This window comes from Ranitomeya variabilis, chromosome 4, assembly GCF_051348905.1.
Source record: "Ranitomeya variabilis isolate aRanVar5 chromosome 4, aRanVar5.hap1, whole genome shotgun sequence".
Classification (NCBI taxonomy): Eukaryota; Metazoa; Chordata; class Amphibia; order Anura; family Dendrobatidae; genus Ranitomeya; species Ranitomeya variabilis.
Window position 1 is genome coordinate 677,262,121 of NC_135235.1, and position 22,623 is coordinate 677,284,743.

Genomic DNA, 22,623 nt, shown 5'->3' on the forward strand with positions numbered 1-22,623 from the left:
AAAAAAAACGCAAAAAAAAACGGAAAACAAAAACGCAAAAAAAAAATGCGGATTTCTTGCAGAAAATTTCCGGTTTTCTTCAGGAAATTTCTGCAAGAAATCCGGATGTGTGCACATACCCTTAGGCTTGGGGACTTCTGAGCACTTTCCTGCAGTTAATGAGTGAAGTGAAGATTCATAAGCAGCATGTAAAGCCAGAGCTTGGCAAAGTACAGAATGTCAACACACAGGCAGAGGATAATACCTCTCTAAGGGTACCGTCACACATTGAAATTTCCATCGCTACGACGTTACGATTCGTGACGTTCTAGCGATATCGTTACGATATCGCTGTGTCTGACACGCTACTGCGATCAGACACCCTGCTGAGAATCGTACGTCGTAGCAGATCGTTTGGAACTTTCTTTCGTCGCTTGATCACCCGCTGACATCGCTGGATCGTTGTGAGTGACAGCGATCCAGCGATGTCTTCGCTTGTAACCAGGGTAAACATCGGGTAACTAAGCGCAGGGCCGCGCTTAGTAACCCGATGTTTACCCTGGTTACAAGCGTAAACGTAAAAAAACAAACCGTACATACTCACCCGTCGGTGTCCTTCAGGTCCCTTGCCGTCTGCTTCCTGCTCTGAGTGCCGGCCGGAAAGTGAGAGCAGAGCGCAGCGGTGCTGCGCTCTGCGCCTCTCACTGTACGGCTGCACTCAGAGCAGGAAGCAGACGGCAAGGGACCTGAAGGACACCGACGGGTGAGTATGTACGGTTTGTTTTTTTACGTTTACGCTTGTAACCAGGGTAAACATCGGGTTACTAAGCGCGGCCCTGCGCTTAGTTACCCGATGTTTACCCTGGTTACCCGGGGACTTCGGCATCGCTCCAGCGCCGTGATTGCAACGTGTGACCGCAGTCTACGACGCTGGAGCGATGATTATACGACGCTGCGACGTCACGAATCGTGCTGTCGCAGCGATGAAAATTTCAATGTGTGACGGTACCCTATGGGACACAGATAACAATAGGAAACAACTTTACATTAACTTTACCTCCCCTAAACTTGCTAATCCAGTATTAGCGATTGCAGACACTGGATTACAATATCTATGAGTGCAATACAGAGGACCAGTACAAAAGGAGTTCTATACCTCCATTTATGATAAAGGAATCCATATGCTAAATCGAGTAATCCTGGTGCTCGAGCATGATGCTGGAGTCCCCACCCCGTATGTTCCCAAAATCAGGGTTTGTTTAGGCTGTCATGCAGCTGAATTTCTGCATGAATCCCGCAAATGAAAAAAATGACGTGGGGTCCCCCTATTTTTGATGACCAGCTATGTGATTAGAGAAAGGGGCCCTGCACTGTCCCTAAAGCTGGGACCCTAACTATCCCGACTCCCAAAAGGTACCTCTAAAGGTGAGAAGGTTTAGGCACCAGCCGTACTGTTCTCCTGTAATACCCTAAGCTGTTCTCTCCCCTTAACCCAGGAGGCCTGGGACAGAAATGTTAGTGTATAAACATGTAAGAAAAACGGGGATAACAAAAAGCATTTTGCATACAAAACACTCACCGAAGGTAGGGAGAAATATAAAGAAGGATAAGAATGTACAATCTAAATGGGAATAGGATAATGAAGAAAGCATACACCCAAAATTGCACAGAACAATATCCAGTAGAAACAACAAACTTCAACTTCAGCACACCAACTTCAGCAAACAAGGAACTGAACTTTCACTGGCGAGGATGAAAAGGTCTGGCCAGATTTTATAGAGAGAGGAAATGAACAGGTCAGGAGCAGCTATGAGATGGAGCTGCATGTCTCTAACCAGCATAGAAAGAGTTGTTAACCTCTTCAGCGCCAAAGGAAACGAAGTTCACTTAATCTGAGGAACAAACACACATGCTAAATGGAAGACCTGTGATTCACAACACGTAATGACACACTCATGACACTGGGGGCTCATATAATTATTTTTTATATATATATATATACACACACACACACAGTACAGACCAAAGGTTTGGACATACCTTCCCATTTAAAGATTTTTTCTGTATTTTCATGACTATGAAAATTGTACATTCACACTGAAGGCATCAAAACAATGAATTAACACATGTGGAATTAATTATATACTTAACAAAAAAAGTGTGAAACAAATAAAAATATGTCTTATATTCTAGGTTCTTCAAAGTAGCCACCTTTCGCTTTGATGACTGCTTTGGACACTCTTGGCATTCTCTTGATGAGCTTCAAGAGGTAGTCACCGGGAATGGTTTTCACTTCACAGGTGTGCCCTGTTGTAACAACTCTGCTGGCATCACTGCATGGCCTCCCATCCACCACCTGCATTACACTCAAACTCACTTACTTCTCTGGGCTTTGTTGTGACTTCTCTCTGCTGCCAGCTCCATGATGTGTGCCTCATGTCTGCTGTTTGCTCTGTGCATGCTCTGTCTGTGTGCATAGGGGGGTGGCGCCGGCAACTCCTGTTTCTTATAGAGACTGTGTGCACCTTGCTAAGGTGTCCCTGGCCAATCGCCATGAGGCTTCCTGTATTTAAGACCTCCCCACCCATTGGTGGGGGCCTGTGCAACTTACTCCCTCAGTCAGTTCTTAGCTGCTGAGGTGCCAGATCCTGTCTCGCTTACTCTCATGTCCACCACCCTGGGGGCGTTGAACCCTGGTCTGTTTTCTGTGTAGCTACCCAGCAGGGCTTCGTACCCTGGCCTATGTCCGCTACTCAGAGGGGCGTCGTACCCTGGCTTGTGTCCATGTCTCTATGTCTCTGTGCCTAGTCTCGTTCCTGACTCTGTCTTAGTCTAGTCCCATTCCTGTGTCCGTTTATATCCCTATCTTTGTTTGCTTTTTCTGCTGTGCGTACTCTGTGTCTTGCTTTGCTCTGCTCTGCCCTCTGTGTCTTGCTTTGCTCTGCTTTTGGCTCCGCTTTGCTCCTTGCTCTGCATTCTGTGACCTCGCTCTGCACTCTGTGGTTTTGCTCTCGGCTCTGCACTCTGTGTCTTGCTCTGCACTCTGACTTTGCTTTACACTCTGTGGCCCTGCTCTGCGGCTCCACTCAGCTCTCGCTCCGCGGCTCCACTTCTTGTGGTTCTACTTTTCTCCACTCCTTGCGGTTCTACCTGGCTCCGCTCCTTGCGGTTCTACTTCTCCAGCTCTTGGCTCCGCCTCCTGCATTTCTGCACTTGGCTCCGCCTCCAGCTCTTGGCTCCGCCTCCTGCGTTTCTGCACTTGGCTCCGCCTCCTGCGCTTCTGTACTTGTCTCCGCCTCCTGCTCTTGTCTCCGCCTCCTGCGTTTCTGTTCTTGGCTCTAGCTCCTGTGCTTTCGCTTTGCATCCGCACTTGCGGTCTTTCTCTACCTATTATTTAGTCCTCCTGTCTGAACAGATTCTTACCTGTTCTACATACCTGCCTGCAGACCGGTCCCTACTGGTTCTTCCAGTGTAACAGTCTTGTCCGCCTGTCCTTCCAGAAAGTCAGCCGTACCTGCCTGCCTACCAGAGAGCCAGCCGTATCCACCTGCCTGCCAGTGTCTCTGTTGTACCCGTCTGCCTGCCTGTGTCCCAGCTGTGCCCGCCTATCTGCCAGAGTGCCAGCCGTGCCCGCTTGCCTGTCTATGTTCCGTTCCCCGGTGGGATCAGTAGCCACAGCCAGACCCCACCCTGGAGTGGTACCTGGTAGCTTCCTATTGCACAAGTCTGACCTTACCATCAGAGGCTCCAGAGTAGGAAGCTACTTAATTACGCCCCTTCCAGGGAAGTTTGGTCTGTGGTCCAGTGGGACCACACCCCCGCACGCCCGCGCCAACCAGTCTCAGCGCGTGCGTGACAGTTTGCACAGGCCATGGTCCCCGCTGAGTCCCATGTGCCTTCGCTCTCGGAGCAAGATGCACCAATCATTGTCTCTGATGCTATCTTTAATAAACTTCTGGCCTATGAAAAGCAAGCTCCTGTGGATCCGCCAAGGTACTATGGGGATCCAAAACTGTGCCGTGTGTTCCTGGAGCAGTGTATGCTGAGCTTTGAATGGAATGCTTCCGATTTCCCCTCTGATCTGTTCAAGGTGGCATACATAATGTCCTACCTAGCAGGAGATGCTTTGGAATGGATCAACCCCCTCTTTGAAGCAGGGGATCCCATCTTCACGGACTTGGAGGCCTTCCTGGCGGTCTTCCGTAAAGTCTTCGATGTGCCTACTTCTGCGTCTCCTGAAAAGTCTTCCTCTCCAAGCTCAGAGAGACGGTCCAGATGAAAGAAACTTGTAGGTAAACCGTCGCTTCCGTCCATGACCGTCCAAGACTCACCTGTTCTTCAACCTGCCAAAGCGGCCACCCGAGCAAGATCCAAGAGGTCTAATAAGAGGGGGCTGGCAAATCTGCAGCCTGAATCTGTTGCTGAGATTGAAATATGGTATCCCTGTGGTTGTAAAGAACATTCAGATGGTCTTTGTCCTGTGAAGCCTGTACTCCAAAACCCTGGGCCAGTAGGAGAGGCTGACCCTGGTGAGAGTACTTCCTCTCCATCTAAGTTAATGACTGTTTCTCTGCCTTCTGGGAGCTTTGGTGTGTGTAAGCCGCCTATCATACGGAGTCGGTGTATGGTCTCCGTTCTACAGTTCCAGAACCCGGTGTGGGCGTTGCCTGATAATGGCCGAGCCCTGCTAAAGAGCAGTCTAGTCCTGCAAGGACAACTACAGCTCCAAGTTGGAGCTTTATACATGAAGAAGTTTGTATTCCATATGCTGTCTGACATGCCCACCATGGGTCATTCTGAGCCATGGACTCTACCACCCTCTCTGGTCAAGAGTTCCAGTAAAGTGCTTCGTTTGAATCTACCCAGTCTTGAGAAGTGTCTGGTTCCCATGTGTCAAAGACAGTTAGCAGTGTCATCTTCTTCAGCTGGTCTGCTAGTCGTCGAGTCAAGGTGTGCTGATGTCACCGAAGATGGGGAAACGGTGACAATGTCTCCACACATCTCCAGTGACTATACCAGTAAACAGTTAGTCGTCGAGTCAAGGTGTGCTTACATCACCGAAGATGAGGAAGCGGTGACGATCTCTCCACACATCTCCCACTACTATTCCTGTAATCCGTTCCTAGGAACAATCCCGGCGTTTGGACAATTTCTTCTGGATAACGGGCAGAAGATGGTTCCTATGTGGATACCTTCAGCGTCCTTGTGGCCGGCTGGTGAAGATTTCAAAACAGAAGTTTGCTCACCTCAATTTTTCTCTGACCGGTGGAGCTGTTCTCCACACTCATCTCTAATGACTTTTCTTGTGTTCCGTACCTAAGAACATCTCTGCCACCTGTCGGGCAAATGTTGAATCCTACGAGGTTTCCAGTTTCCATGTGTCCGGCTGGTGAAGATGTTAAGACAGCAGCATTCAAGTCCCTGTTACCTATGTGCCTGGAGGAGGTGGTCCTGCTCATTGTGGAAGCTAACCCTGTTGAGCACCAAGAGACTTTGTTTTCTGAGATACCTGGTGACCCTCCTGCCGCCTTCTACCCTGAAGATGTCATGTTGGCCTGGACTGTGTGTGGACCTATTCTTCTGCAAATCATCCTGGCGAGCTTGAAGAAGAGGGGCCGTAAAAGGGGGGGTACTGTAACAACTCTGCTGGCATCACTGCATGGCCTCCCATCCCCCACCTGCATTACACTCAAACTCACTTCTCTGGGCTTTGTTGTGACTTCTCTCTGCTGTGAGCTCCATGCTGTGTGCCTCATGTCTGCTGTTTGCTCTGTGCATGCTCTGTGTGCATAGGGGGGCGGCGCCGGCAACTCCTGTTTCTTATAGAGACTGTGTGCACCTTGCTAAGGTGTCCCTGGCCAATCGCCATGAGGCTTCCTGTATTTAAGACCTCCCCACCCATTGGTGGGGGCCTGTGCAACTTACTCCCTCAGTCAGTTCTTAGCTGCTGAGGTGCCAGGTCCTGTCTCGCTTACTCTCATGTCCACCACCCAGGGGGGCATTGTACCCTGGTCTTTTTTCTGTGTAGCCACCCAGTGGGGCTTCGTACCCTGGCCTATGTCTGCCACCCAGAGGGACTTCGTACCCTGGCTTGTGTCCATGTCTCTGTGCCTAGTCTCGTTCCTGACTCTGTCTTAGTCTAGTCCCGTTCTTGTGTCCGTTTATATCCCTCTTTGTTTGCTTTTTCTGCTGTGCATACTCTGTGTCTTGCTTTGCTCTACTCTGCCCTCTGTGTCTTGCTTTGTTCTGCTTTTGGCTCCGCTCTCTGCGATCTTGCTTTGCTCCTTGCTCTGCATTCTGTGACCTTGCTCTGCGCTCTGTGGTTTTGCTCTCGGCTCTGCACTCTGTCTTGCTCTGCACTCTGACTTTGCTTTGCACTCTGTGGCCCTGCTCTGCGGCTCCGCTCAGCTCTCGCTCTGCGGCTCCGCTTCTTGTGGTTCTACTTTTCTCCGCTCCTTGCGGTTCTACCTGGCTCCGCTCCTTGCGGTTCTACTTCTCCAGCTCTTGGCTCCGCCTCCTGCGTTTCTGCACTTGGCTCCGCCTCCAGCTCTTGGCTCCGCCTCCTGCGTTTCTGCACTTGGCTCCGCCTCCACCTCCTGCGTTTCTGCACTTGGCTCCGCCTCCAGCATTTCTGCACTTTGGCTCCGCCTCCTGCTCTTGGCTCCGCTTCCAGCGTTTCTACACTTGGTTCCGCCTCCTGCGTTTCTGTACTTGGCTCCGCCTCCTGCTCTTGGCCCCGCCTCCTGCGTTTCTGTTCTTGGCTCTAGCTCCTGTGCTTTCGCTCTGCATCCGCTCTTGCGGTCTTTCTTAGGCTACGTTCACATTTGCGTTGTGCGCCGCAGCGTCGGCGCCGCAGCGCACAACGCAAACAAAAACGCGGCAAAACGCACGCTAAAACGCTGCGTTTTGCGCCGCATGCGTCCTTTTTGGCCGAAAGTTGGACGCAAAAAAAATGCAACTTGAAGCGTTTCTTGCGTCCAACGCTTGCGGCCATGCGGCGCAAAACGCAGCACAACGCATGTCCATGCGCCCCCATGCTAAATATAGGGGCGCATGACGCATGCGGCGACGCTGCGGCGCTGACCGCAAATGTGAACGTAGCCTTACCTGTTCTACATACCTGCCTGCAGACCGGTCCCTACCGGTTCTTCCAGTGTACCAGTCTTGTCCGCCTGTCCTTCCAGAAAGCCAGCCGTACCTGCCTACCAGAGAGCCAGCCGTGTCCGCCTGCCTGTGTCTCTGTTGTACCCGTCTGCCTGCCTGTGTCCCAGCCGTGCCAGCCTGTCTGCCAGAGTGCCAGCCGTGCCCGCTTGCCTGTCTATGTTCCGTTACCCGGTGGGATCAGCAGCCACAGCCAGACACCACCCTGGAGTGGTACCTGGTAGCTTCCTATTGCACAAGTCTGACCTCACCATCGGAGGCTCCAGCGAACACCTAGGAAGCTACTTAGTTACGCCCCTTCCAGGGAAGTTTGGTCTGTGGTGCAGTGGGGCCACACTCCCGCGCCAACCAGTCTCAGCGTGTGCGTGACACCTGTCAGGTTTAATAAGTGGGATTTCTTGCCTTATAAATGGGGTTGGGACCATCAGTTGTGTTGTGCAGAAGTCTGGTGGATACACAGCTGATAGTCCTACTGAATAGACTGTTAGCTGCTTTTATCTTGCCATAATACAAATTCTAAGTAAAGAAAAACGAGGAGGAATCATTACTTTAAGAAATGAAGATCAGTCAGTCCGAAAAATTGGGAAAACTTTGAAAACGTCCCCAAGTGCAGTGGCAAAAACCATCAAGCGCTACAAAGGCACTACAAAGAAACTGGCTCACATGAGGACCACCCCAGGAAAGGAAGACCAAGAGTCACCTCTACTTCTGAGGATAAGTTTATCTGAGTCACCAGCCTCAGAAATTGCAGGTTAACAGTAGCTTAGATTAGAGACCAGGTCAATGCCACAGAGTTCTAGCAGGAGACACATCTCTACAACAACTGTTAAGAGGAGACTTTGTGCAGCAGGCCTTCATGGTAAAATAGCTGCTAGGAAACCACTGCTAAGGACAGGCAACAAACAGAAGAGACTTGTTTCGGCTAAAGAACACAAGGAATGGATATTAGACCAGTGGAAATCTGTGCTTTTGGTCTGATGATTCCAAACTTGAGATCTTAGGTTCCAACCACCGTGTCTTTGTGCGACGCACAAAAGGTGAACAGATGGACTCTACATGCCTGGTTCCCACGGTGAAGCAAAGAGGAGGAGGTGCACTGGTGCTTTGCTGGTGACACTGTTGGGGATTTATTCAAAATTGAAGGCATACTGAACCAGCATGGCTACTACAGCATCTTGCAGCGGTATGCTATTCCATCCGGTTTGCGTTTAGTTGGACCATCATTAATTTTTCAACAGGACAATGACCCCAAACACACCTCCAGGCTGTGTAAGGGCTACTTGAACAAGGAGAGTGATGGGGTGCTACGCAAGATGACCTCGCCTCCTCAGTCACCAGACCTGAACCCAATCGAGATGGTTTGGGGTGAGCTGGACCGCAGAGTGAAGGCAAAAGGGCCAACAAGTGCTAAGCATCTCTGGGAACTCCTTCAAGATTGTTGGAAGACCATTCCCGGTGACTACCTCTTGAAGCTCATCAAGAGAATGCCAAGAGTGTGTAAAGCAGTCATCAAAGCAAAAGGTGGCTACTTTGAAGAACCTAGAATATAAGACATAATTTCAGTTGTTTCACACTTTTTTGTTAAGTATATATTTCCACATGTGTTAATTCATAGTTTTGATGCCTTCAGTGCGCATGTACAATTTTCATAGTCATGAAAATACAGAAAAATCTTTAATTGAGAAGGTATGTCCAAACTTTTGGTCTGTACTGTGTGTATATATATATAAAAATTAAGAGACCACTGCAAAATTTTCAGTTTCTCTGACTTTTCTTTATAGGTATATTTTTGAGTAAAATGTTATTTGTTCTTTTATATTTTGTGGAATAACCATGATAGTAATCACGGCTTTCATGTATCTTGGCATGCTTTCCACCAGTCTTTCACACTGTTCTTCTTTGATGGCTTGTGACTATCCATCTTCCTCTTGATTACATTCCAGAGATTTTCAATGGGGTTCAGGTCTGGAGATTGGGCTGGCCATGACAGGGATTTGATGTTGTGGTCCTTCATCCACACCTTGATTGACCTAGCTGTGTGGCATGGCGCATTGTCCTGCTGCAAAAAACAGTCCTCAGAGTTGGGGAACATTGCCTGAGTTGAAGGAATCAACTGATTTTCCAGGATAACCTTGCATGTGGCTTGATTCATACATTTCTCGCAAAGATTAACCTGTTCAATTCCAACCTTCCTGAAGCATCACCGATCCTCCACAAAATTTCACAGTGGGTGCAAGACACTGTGGCTTGTACGCCTCTCCAGGTCTCCGGCTGACCATTAGATGACCAGGTGTTGGGCAAAGCTGAAAATTAGACTCATCAGAGAAGATTACCTTACTCAAGCCCTCTATGGTCCAATCCTTATGGTCTTTGGCAAACTTCAGCCTGGCTCTCCTTTGCTTCTCATTGATGAAAGGCTTTTTTCTACCTTTACGTGACTTGATCCCTGCCTCTAGGAGCCTGTTACGAACTGTTCTTGCCGTGCACTTCACCCCAGCTGCCATTTGCCATTCCTTTTGTAGGTCACTTGATGTCATCCTGCGATTGCTGAGTGACATTCGAATAAGATGACGGTCATCCCGGTCACTGGAGAGTCGTTTTCGCCCTCTGCCGGTCTGTAGCTATGTTGTCCCCAATGTCTGCTGCTTGACCTTAATGTAATGGACTGGCATCTTAGAAATTTTAAGGATGGAGGCAACATGACGCTCACTGTATCCCTCTGCTAGTAAAGCCAGAGTTGAGCCCGTCTTTTTCTCACTCAAGACTTTTCTTTTCAACTCCTTTGGCATGGTTAAAAGTTATTTTTTCATTCCTCTTACTTTTACGATATTACTAAGCACTTGTTTTGCCATCCAGCTTGTCCTATTGCAAGAGGATTGTGAACACCACAGCAGGGTTTTTTATACTTCCCTTCGTTTAATAAGATTTGGTTCAGGTGATCAACTAATCAGAAGCACATAAGGTAGAATAAGGTGTACTCTGGTTGGAATTCAACTGACACTGGAATGGAATGGCTGTCAGACATGTAGAGAAGCTGTTTTTTATAAAACTGTGCAGTGGTCTCTTAATTTTTGCCAGAGCTGTATATATATATACACATATACAGCTCAGGCAAAAATTAAGACCAAGCTATTATTTTAATCAGTATAATGGCGCCAACCTGACAGTGCCTGTAGGTTACTCAGCACAATCCTGTTGACAGGTTCCTTTTAAAGATTCATTTCTTACATTCGCATCTACACTTTTTTCCACAAAACTGCAGAGCTGTGAGCAATGAGCACGGTGGGAGATTTCACCAAGATATTGCGGCTATGGAGAAAAGATATCAAGGTAAATAGAATCCATCAATGCTTGCAGATTACTGATGGACAATTGTAAGAGATGATCTGATGCAGGAGTACAAGAGACAAGCAAAAAAGTGTTGTTGCTGAATGAGGGGCATATTTTGTAGTGCAATTTCTGTAACCGTTTATAATTCGCAATAGTGTTTTAGTTATTCCAATTGTTCCTAAGTTTCCTGTAAATAAATATCAGAAGGTTGGCATAACAAAATATTCTGCATTTTTATTTTTGTACAAGAATGTTTCAAAATACTGAAACTTTTATACATCAATTATATGTAGCAGTGAAAGGAAAACTCATTCATATCATAGAAACAAGAGAGAACTAAAAATTGCCTTTTTCAGATTTGAATTCAGGAGGTCAAAATCATTAACAAATGGATCATTTCATAACTGAACCTGACAGCTTTTGAAAATATGTAAAGCAGTGTTACATGATCTGACATGTCCTTGGGCTAGTCGGGTGGAAGGTTCTTCAACTGCTCATTCAAGAGGTGCAGCCTCTGTGCAGGTCTTGGTACCTTCCTCTCCTGCTCTGCACCAATCCGTTAGATAAGTGTGGGGATGAAGGAGAGAGCAGTTCTCTCAGTGATCAGGAAGGACACTGACTCAGCATTCTCCTCTGTCACAGGAAGCTGCCTCCAGTCTATATAACACACTCGCTTATTAACAAGATTTTTTTTTGCTAAAAGTGTGTCTTTCAAAGCAAAACATTCCCCACATTACGAATATAAGGCTTCTCCCATGTATGACTGCTCTGGTGATTAAGAAGAGTTGATTTATACAGAAAACATTTTCCACATTCTGAACATGAAAATGGCTTCACCCCTGTGTGAGTTCTTAGGTGATTAACAAAATTAGATTTTTGTGTAAAACATTTTCCACATTCTGAACATGAAAAAGGCTTCTCCCCTGTGTGGGTTCTTTGGTGTATAACAAGATCTGATTTCCAGTTAAAACATTTCTCACATTCTGAACATGAAAAAGGCTTCTCCCCTGTGTGAGTTCTCTGGTGGCTAACAAAATTTGATTTTTGTGCAAAACATCTCCCACATTCTGAACATGAAAAAGGCTTCTCTCCAGTGTGAATTCTCTGGTGACTAACAAAATCTGATTTCTGGTTAAACCATTTTCCACATTCTGAACATGAAAATGGCTTCTCCCCTGTGTGAATTCTCTGGTGCTTAACAACATCTGATTTTCGGTTAAAACATTTCCCACATTCTGAACATGAAAAGGGCTTCTCCCCTGTGTGAATTCTCTGGTGACTAACAAAATTTGATTTCTGTGTAAAACATTTCCCACATTCTGAACATGAAAAAGGCTTCTCCCCAGTGTGAGTTCTCTGATGACTAACAAGATTTGATTTCTCTGTAAAACATTTTCCACATTCTGAACATGAAAATGGCTTCTCCCCTGTGTGAGTTCTCTGATGTTTGAGAAGACTTGATTTCTTTGCAAAACATTTCCCACATTCTGAACATGAAAGCGGCTTCTCCACTGTGTGAACTCTCTGGTGACTAACAAGATCTGATTTCTCATTATAAAATTTCCCACACTTGGAACAAGAAAATCTATTCTCCAATGTATGATTTTTTTGATGTTTAAGAAAAGACTTTTCAACGGGAAAACTATTTCCAGATTCTGAACATGAAAATGACTTCTTTACTTTAGGAACAATTTGTTTTTTAATGCCTATTTTGCGACTTTGATTTTCCTTAGTAGTCGGTAATGAATCAGAAGACAGGATCTGTTTCAAAGGGTTAGATGATAGATCTTTGTTTTGAAGGGATGATGGTATATCTGGAGTAATGGCATTCACTTCAATTGTATCTTGTGGAATCTCAAGATCATTTGATTTGAAAATTGAAGATGTCAGCTGTTGCTCTGATCTCTTTGTACAGTCATCTGCCAAGCATAAAACCAATTATTATTTTTGAATAAAATATCCTTAAAATTAAAATGTTTGAAAATTTCTACTTAAACTGTCCGCAAAAATGGCAAGTTATGTCAAAATATTTAACTATTTACCAGGACGATGACAGTTCACAGTCTAATAGAACACCTCATAGCACGAACAGTGGAGCATGGTGTTCAACTGTTTGTTCATTCTGCCTCCCCAATATGGAATAAAAAGCCAGCAAACAATGTTATGTAGGCGAAAATAATACCAATAAAAATTTCTACTCATCACACAGAAAACCGGGCCCCACTCAGGTTCATCATCTGGTCAGTGGAAACACAGACAATTCCAAATTACTAGTGGCTGAAAGGCTCTTGAAAAGCAACATGGCTTCCATAAACAAATCCAGAAATATCCACCCTATCAAAGAAAAATCCCATTCTTGCTTCTGAGCCTTCCAGTGTTGCCAAATCTCATTTTGCATCCATGTATTTGGCATTACTGTAATGAGAAGAACCCACTTAATTTACAGTGTGTGTCTCCTGAAGCACAATCTGGGCACTATGGGTGAAAAATAATATGGTATATTTGGAATTTTCACTCTCCAACAACCGCTGCATGCTAATTTCCGTAAACTGCCTGTGGAGTTAAAATAGTCACTACTCCTATAGATAAATTCACTGAGGGTTATAATTTCCAAAATTAAGTCACTTTATGAATATTTCTACTGCTCCGGTTTTCTGCCATTTTATTTTATTAGACCTTCTGCATGTGGCGTGTCCCATCTCCTCCACTCCGGCGATGTCTGTTTTTGTCACCAGGCAGCGCTCGTAATGGAGGAGACGTCCACACCAGAAGCTCTGGGTGGCACAGGCTCAGAACAGCCACTAAAATTAGGGTTCCGTGGACCTGTAGTACCATCCAGTTTTGCAGTATGGGTATGTGCTGTTCAGCTGAAGTAATCGGCTCCCTGATGCAGCCAATTGGAGAGCACCACACCCTACTAAAGCTCAAAGCATATTTCCGGAAGCTGCCAGATACAGCCTTTTTAAGTCCTTTGTACTCAGCTCCTGGTTTGCGTACTTGTTTCCTGTTGTGACCCAGGCCCATTTATGGACTATTATTGTGTCTTCTGATCTTGTATTTTTTCTGCATTCCTGGTTCTGACCCAACTACCTGAATATTCTTCTTGAAATCTCACACCAAATAGCAGGTAATACCATGGCCCAAGTCTACGGATTCCAGTGTAAGTCTAGATCCATGTAGAGGGGTTAAACTGTGATGAGCAAGGCAATCCCTGGCATATGGAAAACTGAGTATAGTACAATGACGGTTCATGGCGACCCATCTTTTGAGATGTCAGGCGACCATGAACAGTGCCCCAGATACATTGTGCCTGCAAACTATTCCAGCAAGATCTGCATTGAAATAGCTAAATAGTGCTTTTTCTCTTCTTAACCCTGACATGTGCCTAGTAGTGTATAACCATATATATAGGGTATCGTTGGATTCAAGAGAAGTAGGAAAATAATTTTTAAGGTTCATTTGTTTCATATTAAACTTTGTGAAGAATTCCACAGTTATCACCACATAAAGTGACACACATCAGATTTGAAAAATGGGACCTGCGATAGGCCCAAAACATCACTACTCTAGAGGAGATCTGCATGGAGGAATAGGCCAACATACCACCAACAGTGTGTGCCAACCTTGTGAAGACTTACAGAAAACGTTTGACCTCTGTCATTGCCAACAAAGGATATATAACAAAATATTGAGATGAACTCTTAATGTTAATGACCAAATACTTATTTTCCACCAGAATTTGCAAAATAAATCTTGCCAAATCAGACAAGGTGATTTTCTGGATTTGTTTTCTCATTTTGACTCTCATAGTTGTGGTTTACCTATGATGTCAATTACAGGCCTCTCTCATCTTTTTAAGTGGGAGAACTTGCACAATTGGTGGTGTGGCACCCCAAGATTCCGGATACCACAGTGGCAATGCCTCCCTCACAGGGGGTGATGTCATACCTGGAAGCAAGAAGAGATTCCCTTGGCAGGTACGCTGGCATACAACACCTTTGCTGACTCCAGACCAGAAGGGGGAGCTCTAAAAGCAGGTTCAGGGTAGCTTCCCTATTAGTTCTGGTCTGGAGGAGGGGTTAGTTTGTTCAGTGTGAGACAGTGAAGGGAGAGGAGGCATGTGAGGAGAAGCCTGGGAGTGGAGCTGCGACTGAGCTCACCCCAGGATTTAGAACTACACAGCGGACACTGGAGTCTGTGGTTGTGTGGGAACTACAGGCCCCGCATCCAAATCCGGAGGACAGGAGATTGCAGGTCTCCTGGCAGCAACTGACACCCGAAGGCACAGCAGCAGACTAGAGCCAGAGTCACCACAAGTGAGTGACACTTGGAACAGGCTCAAGCTGCCTGCCATGCGGGTAGTATTCCATTTAAGGAACAGACAGAGAGGAACTTGAGGAGAACTACAAGCATCAGAAACCAAGAGAGCAGCGCAGTAAGGAGCCTTCCAACCCCACCTGGCTAGGGGAATTCTGAACTGCTTCCAGGCTGCCCGATCTCCAATACCTACTGTTACCTGTGCTCCGGACTGCATTTACAAATTAAAGTTAAAGAAACTACAATCCCTGTGTCCTCCAATTATTCCTGCACCCCAACATCCATAACCCCTCACAGACTGTTCTGGTAGCCCAACACCAACAGCCCCAGTGGTCCCTTTAAGCAGAGTCGGCCATCCGTGGCCGAGTATCACAGGTGGCGTCACAAACATTTCCTTTATTCCCTACAAACTTTATTCCTTTCCATCATCCATCCCTTTTAATTGCGCTCCCAGGGCCACGGACCGGGTCACCATGACCACCCCTTTAAGAGCCGTGTGACCTGGTTCCGAGTACCCCACGGCCCTCGCAGTGTTGCAGTGGCTGACTAAATACTTTTTTTCCCCACTGTACATAAAGAATGAATTTGCAAAAAAAAACATAGAATAAAAAAAAATATGTTACATCCCCAACAATGTATATATGAGGGGAGAACTCCAACACTAACCAAAGTTCAACTCATCCTTAATGGTGGACCATTGGAGCGACTATGAGTCCTGACCAGAAGAGTAGAGAAAGTATTAGTGCTCCTCATTTCAGGAGAGATTGTGCAGTAATCTGAATTCCTTAGGATTGAAAACATAATGTAATTTATGACGTGGAGTGAATCCATGAAATCAGGGCTCCAGCAAGGCCAACGCATCTTCTGCAGGGGTGAATAAATGTATATTACAGTTAACAGCTTAGAGATATATCATGGCACAGGTGTAATGTTTTTTATGTAGTTTATCATACTCCTCCTTGACTTCTCTGTATTTAATGGTTACTACTCACCTGGGTAGTCATATGTAGGAATCTCATCTTTACATCGCTCATCACCTCTCACATATGTCTCTGTAGAATTAATATGGGCCAGATCTTCACCCTAAAATAAATATTGTAAAAGTCACAGACACATTGAGAAATCACCAAAGAAGCAATGAAGGACAGCATCCAATCCAGGTGAAATATCCAAACAAGATTTCTTTATTTGCCAAATTTGGCAAATAAAGAATTCTTGTTTGGATATTTCACCTGGATTGGATGATGTCCTTCATTGCTTCTTTGGTATGCACACTTTCCATGGGGTCCAGTGGAACTAGGACTTGCATCTACGTGTCTGATATGCTGTCGACTATTTGCTATTTTGTAGATGGAGAAATCACATCTATGATGAGCTCTAATCCTGCCATCTCCACCGCTCTCATTACACAAATATAAATTATATAATACTGGTGGATAAAACAAGACTGAGCACAAGAACTTCACAGTCGCCTACACATCATAGGGGAGATCTCATGTCACCTTCTCTCCATCTACCTGATGATCCTGAGGAATACTGGGATCTTCTGGTTTACACTCCTGTTGAAGAAGAGGACGGGGACATCTCTCTGGTGTTGTCCTCTTACTGGATAGATCTGGAGGAAACACAAAGAGGGACTGAATTTGTCCATTACATACAAATAATTATAGGCCGTGTATATTTAGTCCTATTACCTGGTGATGTGAGGTGCTGAGGAACCTCCATCATGATGTCCTCGTACAGATCTTTGTGTCCTTCTAAATACTCCCACTCCTCCATGGAGAAATAGACGGTGACATCCTGACACCTTATAGGAACCTGACACAGACAATGATACCGTCATCCCCCGATCCCTTCATAGCGTTACTGTATAATGTCCCAGCATTCCCAGCAGTGTCACCTCTCCAGTCAGCAGTTCAATCATCTTGTATGCGAGTTCTAGGATCTTCTGGTCATTGATGTCCTCATGTATCAGGGGGCGAGGTGGAGGCCAAGTGATTGGGCTCAGAGGTCTTCGCCATCCCTCAGACACAGAGGCCTGACAGCGCTCACTAGAGGTCTTCTTCACCACTGTGTAATCCTGGTTATGGAGAGACACATTAATAAATCTCACTACAGACATTTCCAGAGTCCTCACCTCTCCAGTTCTGTCCATCTGTTATTCCCATAGATATGAAGTAATGTGACGTCATCAGAATCTCTCACCTCTCCAGTAAGCCGGAAGAGGATCTCTAGGGTGAGGTGTAATATCCTCTCCGCCATCCTGTCTCTGTCCATATCCATCTTTGATGGGTAAATCAGGAAAATTCTCTTCTATAGAAGATCTTCACTGAGAGGATCCGATATTGTAGAGACCTGAATGAGAAGATGTGCTGATGTAAGATCATAAAAATCCTGTGTAATAATACAATTACTGGAGATAATAAGGGAAATATATGAGGAGATTTATTATTTTACAGTATTTAGTTTTCTTCTTTACATCTACTAATAAAACCTACTGTTAAATATTAATTCTTCTTATTTTCAATTCTGTGCTGAATACATTCCCCGTGGAAGGTTTAGCTGACATTACATGTGTTACTTCTGTATATTTAGCTCAGGGTAGATGTAACACCATATATAGAAAACATGTGCTATGTGGGACATATACAGTGCCTACAAGTAGTATTCAACCCCCTGCAGATTTAGCAGGTTTAATAAGATGCAAATAAGTTAGAGCCTTCAAACTTCAAACAAGAGCAGGATTTATTAACAGATGCATAAATCTTACAAACCAAAAAGTTTTGTTGTTCAGTTAAATTTTTATAAATTTTAAACATAAAAGTGTGGTTCAATTATTATTCAACCCCTAGGTTTAATATTTTGTGGAATAACCTTTGTTTGCAATTACAGCTAATAATCGTCTTTTATAAGACCTGATCAGGCCGGCACAGGTCTCTGGAGTTATCTTGGCCCACTCCTCCATGCAGATCTTCTCCAAGTTATCTAGGTTCTTTGGGTGTCTCATGTGGACTTTAATCTTGAGCTCCTTCCACAAGTTTTCAATTGGGTTAAGGTCAGGAGATTGACTAGGCCACTGCAACACCTTGATTTTTTGCCTCTTGAACCAGGCCTTGGTTTTCTTGGCTGTGTGCTTTGGGTCGTTGTCTTGTTGGAAGATGAAATGACGACCCATCTTAAGATCCTTGATGGAGGAGCGGAGGTTCTTGGCCAAAATCTCCAGGTAGGCCGTGCTATCCATCTTCCCATGGATGCGGACCAGATGGCCAGGCCCCTTGGCTGAGAAACAGCCCCACAGCATGATGCTGCCACAACCATGCTTGACTGTAGGGATGGTATTCTTGGGGTCGTATGCAGTGCCATCCAGTCTCCAAACGTCACGTGTGTGGTTGGCACCAAAGATCTCAATCTAGGTCTCATCAGACCAGAGAACCTTGAACCAGTCAGTCTCAGAGTCCTCCAAGAGATCATGAGCAAACTGTAGACGAGCCTTGACATGACGCTTTGAAAGTAAAGGTACCTTACGGGCTCGTCTGGAACGGAGACCATTGCGGTGGAGTACGTTACTTATGGTATTGACTGAAACCAATGTCCCCACTGCCATGAGATCTTCCCGGAGCTCCTTCCTTGTTGTCCTTGGGTTAGCCTTGACTCTTCGGACAAGCCTGGCCTCGGCACGGGAGGAAACTTTCAAAGGCTGTCCAGGCCGTGGAAGGCTAACAGTAGTTCCATAAGCCTTCCACTTCCGGATGATGCTCCCAACAGTGGAGACAGGTAGGCCCAACTCCTTGGAAAGGGTTTTGTACCCCTTGCCAGCCTTGTAACCCTCCACGATCTTGTCTCTGATGGCCTTGGAATGCTCCTTTGTCTTTCCCATGTTGACCATGTTTGAGTGCTGTTCACAAGTTTGGGGAGGGTCTTAAATAGTCAGAAAAGGCTGGAAAAAGAGATAATTAATCCAAACATGTGAAGCTCATTGTTCTTTGTGCCTGAACTACTTCTTAATACTTTAGGGGAACCAAACAGAATTCTGGGGGGTTGAGGGGTTGAATAATAAATGACCCTCTGAAAAAACTTTTCACAATTTAAAAAAAAAATAAACAAAGAAATAACATTCTTTTTTGCTGCAGTGCATTTCACACTTCCAGGCTGATCTACAGTCCAAATGTCACAATGCCAAGTTAATTCCAAATGTGTAAACCTGCTAAATCTGCAGGGGGTTGAATACTACTTGTAGGCACTGTATAACCACATCATTTAACGTTGACACCAGGAATAGCTGACATGTGAGCTAACCACGAGCTTGTTCATGGACTTAAACTGTTCTATGGACACAGACAGACACAACCTACCATTCAGAATCCCAGGAACAAACTTTGATATGGACAATCTCTTTCTAACTATTTCACCTATTTTATGTCTTGCTACAATGATGCTTTTTGGTGGACAATCCAATAAAACACTACATTCATTCTAAGAAACATTGTGACATTTTCTTTAGTGTTGCATCTGGTAAAGAGTCCTAAACAAACAAACATATAAAATGAGTATATCCTATATCCTTAAATTTTAGGCCACAGCAGAGGCGTAGCTAGGGTTTCGGTTCGGGGGGTGAAACTTCTCAGTGGGACCCTAATCAGGTAACATTGATTACAACTGGGTGACGCACCCTAATAGTGGAGGAGAACCTCAGCAGATGACTGCGCTGTTACTGAAGATAATCTCTACATAAAGACCATCTCCTCATCCTGCTGATATCCCAATACTGAGCCGCTGCTGCCATATGTCGCTATTACTGCACCTGCTGTGTGGTTCTCTGTGCCTTTTAAATTCTAAAGCACCCCTCTATAATATAGTAATGCCGGGTGCAAGTGCCCTAGAAAACAGTGCCCATATTTTGCCCCTTAGAAAGTAATATTGCCCTCTGTATGCCCCTTTGATAGTCAAAGTAACCCAAGTTCCCCTATAACAATAAGTGCCCACTCTACATTTAATAATGTCCCGAGTCTCCCCTCCTGTAGAGCTCCTCTATACACACAGTATAATGCCCCTTCACTGTATAGTACCACCCACACAGTATACTAACCCCTTAGTAGCCCCCAAACTGTTTGATAGCTCCAACACTGATGGCCCCCTCACTGTAATCTCCACACTGTATGATGCCCCCTAGATAGCCTCCATATAGTGTAATGCACTCCCCATTGGCCTCCATATAGTATAATGCACTCCCCATAGGCAGACTCTGTAGCATAAGGCAGCCCCCATAGGAAGACTCTGTAGTATAAGGCAACCCCCAAAGGCAGACTCTGTAGTATAAGGCAGCGCCCCATAGGCAGACTCTGTAGTATAAGGAAGCCCTCCATAGGCCAACTCTGTAGTATAAGGAAGCCCTCCATAGGCAGACTCTGTAGTATAAGGCAGCCCCATAGGCAGACTCTGTAGTATAAGGCATCCCCCCATAGGCAGACTCTCGATTATAAGGCAGTACCCATGGGCAGACTCTGTAGTATAAGGAAGCACCCCCATAGGCAGACTCTGTAGTATAAGGCAGCCCCCATAGACAGACTCTGTAGTATAAGGCAGCCTCCATAGGCAGACTCTGTAGTATAAGGCAGCCCCCCATAGGCAGACTCTGTAGTATAAGGAAGCACCTCCACAGGCAGACTCTGTAGTATAAGGAAGCACCCCCATAGGCAGACTCTGTAGCATAAGGAATCCCCCCATAGGCAAACTCTGTAGTATAAGGCAGCCTCCATAAAAAATAAATAAAAGAATACTCACCTCTCTTCTTCCTGGTTCCTCCACTGCTCTGAGCGCCCTCCACAACTCCGGACTGCAGGCGCCGGGTAGTGACATCATCGCAGCCCCTGTCAGTGTCGGCGACGTCAGACGCTGACAGGGGGATGATGGGAGAGGGAGCATAATGCTCCTTTTCTCATCATTGCGGTTACAGTTGACCCTGCGATGACGAACGGGGGGCCCACTGCTGGCACAGGGCCACCCCGCCTGCTCAGGAGCTCCATAGCGGCCGGGCGGAAAAGCAGAGAAATCAATTCTCCCTGCTCTGCTGCAGAATGTAACAGTATCGGCGTGCAGTTACAGTAGCGTAGCTCCAGGTGGGACCCCTCAGAGCACGGAGCCCCCTCTGCCCCCCCCCCCCTGGTAGCTACGCTACTGGGCCACAGACAACAACCAGTTTTGTCCTCGGAGTCGGCAGCTGAATACATTTCTCATAGAAATCTCGTCTCATTTACCGACACTGGAATCGGCATTAGCAATACTGCAGGAGATATTCATTACACGTGACAGGAGAAATAACTACTTCATGATGAAGATTATATCTTCTACTACGGCTCTAGAAACATATTTGACCGAGTCCGTGATGGACTCCATCCATAAGCTGCTACTGCGCAGGCGGCGCCATCTTGCAAGAGAATTTGTTTTTATCTCCGCTAAGATAGCACCAGTCGCACCTGTGCCATCTTGTACGAGGCATTTCTTTTTTCCTTTAGCGAAATGGTGCCAACAGCTGCTACTGCGCAGGCACAGCCGGCACCATTTTTCAGACTGATAAGTTTATGTATACCATCAAAAACAATAACTAAATACACATTATAGATGTCATCATGCTTCAGCGCAGGCACCGCTGCCTGCCTGCAGAAGGTGATTTAAAAAAAAAATATATATATAATATTCTTTATGTAAACTAAGGAGCAGGTCAGTGAGGGATTAGTGACCTGTCAGGAGCCATACTGGTGAATACATAATCAGAGTACCACATGAAGACCCCCCTCCAGGCCGCCCTGGAGCATGAGCATTAACTCAAAACTAAAAATAAGGATTATCCCCTTAGTGACCGAGCCAAATTTTTTAAATCTGACCAGTTTCACTTTATGTGTTAACAACTCTGGAATGCTTCAACAGATCTTATTTATTTTGAAACTGTTTTTTCGTGACACATTGTAGTTTATGATAATGGTAAATTTAGGTCTACATATTTTGCATTTAATTATAAAAATATCAGAAATTTTACAAAAATCTCAAAAAATTAGCAATTTTCAAACTTTGAATTATTATCCCTTTAATCCAGAATGTCACATCACACAAAAATATTAATGAATAACATTTCCCTCATGTCTGCTTTACATTAACACCATTTGTAAAATGTTCTTTTATTTTGTTAGCATTTTAGAAGGTTTAAAAATGTAGCAGTAATTTTCCATTTTTTTTTTTCAACTAAATTTACAAAACCTATTTTTTTTAGGGACCTGTTCAATTTTGAAGTGACTTTGGGGGTCCTCTATATTGGAAACCCCCAAAAGTTATACCATTTTAAAAACAGCATGCCTCAATGTAATCAAATTTGTTTTCAGGTAGTTTATTAACCCTTCAGCTGCTTTTCAGGAAAAAATGCTGATAACTTCTGAACAGGCCGCTGTAGCCGGCAGACTTTAAGGTCATTATTTGGCCATGGATTGACATGGCAAACATCAGCACCACACGATCAAGATCTCTGTGTGCCGATGGGGTTAAAGAGGAAGCCCCACACTCTGTTAGCTATCTAGATGCTGTAGTCCTTGACAGCAGAATTTAAGAGGTTGAACAGCTATAGTCGGTATCAACACTGATCGTGGTTGATGGAGCAAGTTGTCCGCTATAGTTTACAGGTGATAGTTGCTGGATTGTCACCCGTCGGGGATGCTATTCTCTTATATTACAGGTCAGCAAAAAGACGTTTTGGTGGTCACTAAGGGGTTAAACAACAACCACAAGACAGATTTCATCAACAAAGGTATCATTTTAATCAGTATAAGGCTGCTGTCACACTATCAGGAT

At 45.3% G+C, this 22,623-nt stretch overlaps 1 protein-coding gene across 1 annotated transcript in view; it reads right to left on the reverse strand.

The window, feature by feature from the left end:
- Positions 1-10,686: 10,686 nt before the first annotated feature.
- LOC143768210 (uncharacterized) overlaps positions 10,687-22,623 on the reverse strand; it is a 422,546-nt gene continuing 410,609 nt past the window's right edge. Inside the window, exons 16-17 of the mRNA XM_077256903.1 lie at positions 21,432-21,437; positions 10,687-11,957 (exon numbers count right to left, since the gene is read on the reverse strand). Coding sequence (XP_077113018.1) covers positions 11,182-11,957; positions 21,432-21,437 — 782 coding nt within the window. The 3' untranslated portion in view covers positions 10,687-11,181. The remainder of the gene's footprint in view (positions 11,958-21,431; positions 21,438-22,623) is intronic.